The sequence below is a fragment of the Gymnoscopelus microlampas genome, assembly GCF_963454915.1.
Source record: "Gymnoscopelus microlampas genome assembly, chromosome: 13".
NCBI classification, from domain to species: Eukaryota; Metazoa; Chordata; class Actinopteri; order Myctophiformes; family Myctophidae; genus Gymnoscopelus; species Gymnoscopelus microlampas.
The window spans coordinates 20,025,119-20,029,556 of record NC_139950.1 but is presented as its reverse complement, the minus strand read 5'-3'; the positions used below and the strand labels follow the sequence as shown (position 1 = coordinate 20,029,556).

Sequence of the window (4,438 nt, the reverse complement as noted above, 5' to 3'; positions counted from 1 at the left end):
ATGCACCTGTTGGAAGATATTGCAAGGCATTTGCATTCTTCCATCATGCACACATTTCCATGTTGTGATAAAAACTCAATTACACAATGTTTGAGTCTATTTGACCCTTTCTTGAAAGGGGCAATAGGATTTAAAAACGGCAATAGTGGCATTCTGGATGGAAAGATGACAGAAGTGATTACCCCAACTCAGAAGGCTCTGACCCAACTCAGATGTCGAGGTAAATTCACTTAGTTGAACCTCTGGCGCCCTCTAGTGGAGACATGCAACAAGCACTCCCCCGAACTACAACTCCCACAACAACATTTTCGAATAAAGGCTGACGTCAGCGTGAGCGTCACGTGGTAGCGGTAGTGTAGTGGCCATGCTAAAAGTGTAGGACACTACCGGCTGTAAACACGCATGTTACTGGGTAATATGATGAGGCGGTAGTTCACAGTGAAAACAGGGAGAAAAGCACAAACGGAGATTAAAACAGAATAGAACATTGGAACGGGGCGAAACCATAGAGGGCGAAACTCAACTTTGCGACACACATCCGGGTTTTTGACCAATAAGCACCTTTGTTTGACCCGGATTCGGGACAGCTGACGCTTCTCCGGGCCACTCTGCTCCGGGCCAAACAAAGGCATCACGTGACGTTGATCCCCTTCCCCTATTCGCTCATACTTACATGACATATTTGTAGGCAGAATACTGTTTTGAAGAAGTAGAAGCTCGTGTAAAAATGGATCACAAACCTGTCAGGGCGATATTGTTTGATCTGGACAACACACTCATTGATACGGCAGGTGCAGGTGGAGTAGCAATACAAAAGGTATGTTTACTGTACATGTTTTTCTTTTGGTTTTCTAACTGTTAATATATGATGTTTTGCATAGTAGTGTAATTTGTCTGTCATTAAAGAAGGAGTTCACCCAAAAAATGACTTATTTTCTATCAATTGCACACCCCATGAAGCCTTGAATTCATGGATTTATTTTTGTTTTTGTGGGATTCCTAATTTAAATCCTAAACCAGTAATTTGATGGCCGTGTGTATTTCCGGTAGGAGACACACAAATAATCTACTTTGTGTCTCCTACCGGATACATTACCCGGTAGGAGACGGGAATCAAATTATTAGCTTAGGAATGCCACAAAAACAAAAAAGAATCCATGGATTCAAGGCTTCATAGGGTGTGCAATTGATAGAAAATAAGTCATTTTTTGGGTGAACTCCTCCTTTAAATGTTTCGATGAATTGAGTACAAAGGACCTCAATGGAAACATAGGCTTTCTTGGGTTTAAAATCCTCTTAGCAGACCTTGTATTGAACTGTAGTTTATTGTGCTTTTTGCAAACTGCTAATAAAGTATTCAATCAATATTCAATCAAGGTGAGCCGACTTTTGAGGACCTCGCTTGGCCGCGATGACACCATCATCGGTCAAATGTGTGACAAGTTCAAAGAGAAGCTTCTTCGTGAGAGGTTTGACCCTACCGATGATGGCAAAACCATAGATGTGGTGCGAGTGGGCCACTGGGAGGAAAGCATCCGAGAAGTTGCAGGTAGTTGTCCCTCATCCTCCTCCTCCTCCTCCTCCTTGGCCAGTGAGTGCTACTACCTGTGGAAACACAGTCGCCTGGAGCAACTCAGCATATCACCTGAAACACACAGCCTGCTGAAGGAGCTCAGGCCCAGGTACAAAGGACCCCAATGATGATGTATTTGGCCGCGGACCCCCATCAAAGATTTGCGTTACAAATGTTCGCTTTAAAAATATATATATTCAAAGATTTGCACACATTTTCACGATTTTTCAAAAATAGCAGATCTACAAGCTCGTAGCGTGGCACTCGGTGATATGAGCTTGTAGATCTGCTATTTTTGAATAGCCCAAAGTGTAAAATAATGCTTTTTAGAGCATTAAATCAAAAAATGACACAGTTCCAGGTCTTAATGGGTTTAAAATCCTCCTAGCAGATTGAACTGTACATTCCTGTGCTTTTTCTTTTGCAAACTGCTAATAACGTATTCAATCAATCCATCAGGTACAAGCTGCTCCTGCTGACCAATGGGGAAACTCAGACACAACGGGAGAAGGTGGTGGCAGTGGGATGCGAGGAGTTATTTGATGCCATCGTGGTGGGAGGAGAGCATGCTGAGGAGAAACCCTGTGTCTCCATCTTCACACACTGCTTCACGCTGCTGGATGTCGAGCCCCAGGACTGTGTCATGGTCGGAGATTCCCTGGACACAGACATCCAGGGTGGCTTCAACGCAGGGGTTCGAGCGACAGTTTGGATCAACAACAGGGGAGGCTTCCCGCCTGACTGTCGTGTCAAGCCAGACTATACCGTCACAACCGTTTTAGACATACCCAATATTCTGGCCGACTTTAATTGAGGCCAGATAGTGGCTGAAGCGTAATGTTTATCAAGCAATCGAAGATGATCAGGTGAATATAAGGGCGTCTTTTATTTTACCTGAATAATTTTAAGTGTATATTATTGATATAATAATATTCTTAACTTGAACTGTTGTCATATGTAAATTATAATGTTCAGCTGCTCGTTTGACAGGAAGACATGGAATACACTATGCAGGTCCACCTGCATAGTGTTTAATTATTATTATTTGTTTAGTTAATTTAATTCAGACAAATTGAACTGAGCCTGTACATTCTCAGAGTTAAGTTAACACTGGGGAATGTACTGTGTACTTTAGTTTATTACATGATGTCACCTGATGGTGTCTAGTCTAACCAATACTATATGTTGGGGAGAGGCCAACATACAGTGTAAACACTTGCAGTGTTTACATTCCAGGTTAGCCACTTTAAACCTGGCGCAGGTGTGTAATCTCAATGTAAAATTGACAGCACTTTACATTGAGATTGCCTCTGATTGGGTGATGTCTGCCCAATCCTTTGAAGTGCTATGCTCTTTCCTGTGATAGGCCATAGCCATAGCCATACATGCCTGAGGCTCACCTGTATTTGACAAAAGCCTAACATCTACTTCATATAAAAAATAACGACATAGTACGACATATGAATTAGGATGCATAAAATAGGCTTTACCCTGAATAGACTTGGCTGATCCCTCCCAAACCCAGCATCCATATTCTCCCTCCCAAACCCAGCATCCATATTCTGAGGGGAACGTTGGCCCAAAATAGCCGATCTACAAGCTCACAACAAGTCACACTGCGATGCGTTGTGAGCTATTTTTGGCAAAGAGATTTGGTGTATAGGGAAACAAGCTGTATAGATGTGCCACCCCACTTCTAAAAGTAGCACTACACCATGGTTGTGTCATAATGAACATAATGTACAGATTCATTCATTCTGTCAGGGAAAGTGTTGTCCTGTAGATTTCCATCTTTTGACCTGCCACCGCTCCCTTGAGAGGTGGCAAATATGCCCTTAAACATCTCATTGATGTGAGAGGCCTGGTCGCACAAGAAAAATGGAGATGCTTCACAATCTGATGATTGGGGTTTGAATCTTAGACCTTTATTTTGTGTAGTGGTCACATGTTAATTAGTTAGGCTCAGAAATCCCCTTTGATCATTTTGTTTCTTCTTCTTATCAATGTATGATCATTTGTCTAATTGTTTGTTTTCAGTTTCACCTTTTCTTCAGTAAAATCCTGCCAATTACTGTACATCACATGGCTTGTTCCTTGATGCGAGTTCCTATATTGACACACATCATACTATACTATGTCATAAAAGATGAAGTCATGCAATACTTCAGTTTAAACTCTATATATACAATTTGAATCCTGCGCCATGTCGGTTGTCTGTATGTATGTAGCCAGTGTGACGTAATCTGACATCACGCCAGTGTGACGTAATCTCACGACAGCATGACATCACGCATGACATCACATCCTACCTATAAATTCTAGGATGCCGTCAGATCGCACCAGTTCGACGGCTTCCATAGTGGGTTTTGGTCATTGGAGAGGTGATGCACGTCACCTCTTTCTGAAGTGGGTACTTTCAAAGCCTGCCGTGGATTTAGGAGAGCACAAAACTCTCTCTCACACTGTGAGGTGCCTGTAAGGTGGCACTGCAAAGTGAACGACGCGTCACGCTAGACGTTCGGGCCGCGTAGCGGCCCGAACTTCTAGTGTTATACAATGCCATAATACTATGTACTTGTCAGCCTAAATTGTTCACAGCACAGCTATCTGTTTTTGTATTTAATTCTTGATTGGTGTTTGTTGCAATAAATATATGAAATGGAAGTAGTTGGATTCAATTTACATAATTTGTTATCCCCAAGTCACTAGAATAGCTCAAAACAAACCAGAATGCAGTTCACAAGTATGGGGCTCATTCTATAATTGATAATTGATTTGATTAATGCTGCATACATGAATTTAAATGTATTTTCTCAAACTTAATTCAGCTAATCAAAGAGGAGCTGTGGTCATGATGCACCACTG

General features: G+C 42.0%; 1 protein-coding gene across 2 annotated transcripts; it reads left to right on the top strand.

Moving 5' to 3' along the window:
* Positions 1–386: 386 nt before the first annotated feature.
* nanp (N-acetylneuraminic acid phosphatase) lies at positions 387–3,871 on the top strand. 2 transcript variants are annotated; one of them, XR_014602060.1, is made up of 4 exons: positions 387–817; positions 1,378–1,682; positions 2,033–2,781; positions 3,611–3,871. XR_014602060.1 is itself a non-coding variant. In XM_084075934.1 (3 exons), exons 1-3 carry the CDS (start codon positions 728–730, stop codon positions 2,385–2,387), a joined length of 750 nt encoding a protein of 249 aa, XP_083932060.1. In that variant the 5' UTR covers positions 387–727; the 3' UTR covers positions 2,388–3,731. The 2 variants fall into 2 exon arrangements, 1 of the variants encoding a protein (XP_083932060.1); XM_084075934.1 differs by having other exon boundaries at positions 2,033–3,731.
* The last annotated feature ends 567 nt before the right edge of the window (positions 3,872–4,438 follow it).

Bases quoted from the DNA above. Each gene is read 5' to 3' on its own strand.
- nanp (XM_084075934.1), top strand. From the start codon at position 728: ATGGATCACAAACCTGTCAGGGCGATATTGTTTGATCTGGACAACACA. The intron at 818-1,377 runs GTATGTTTACTG...TATTCAATCAAG, and splicing joins GTGGAGTAGCAATACAAAAG to GTGAGCCGACTTTTGAGGAC. The intron at 1,683-2,032 runs GTACAAAGGACC...TCAATCCATCAG, and splicing joins CTGAAGGAGCTCAGGCCCAG to GTACAAGCTGCTCCTGCTGA.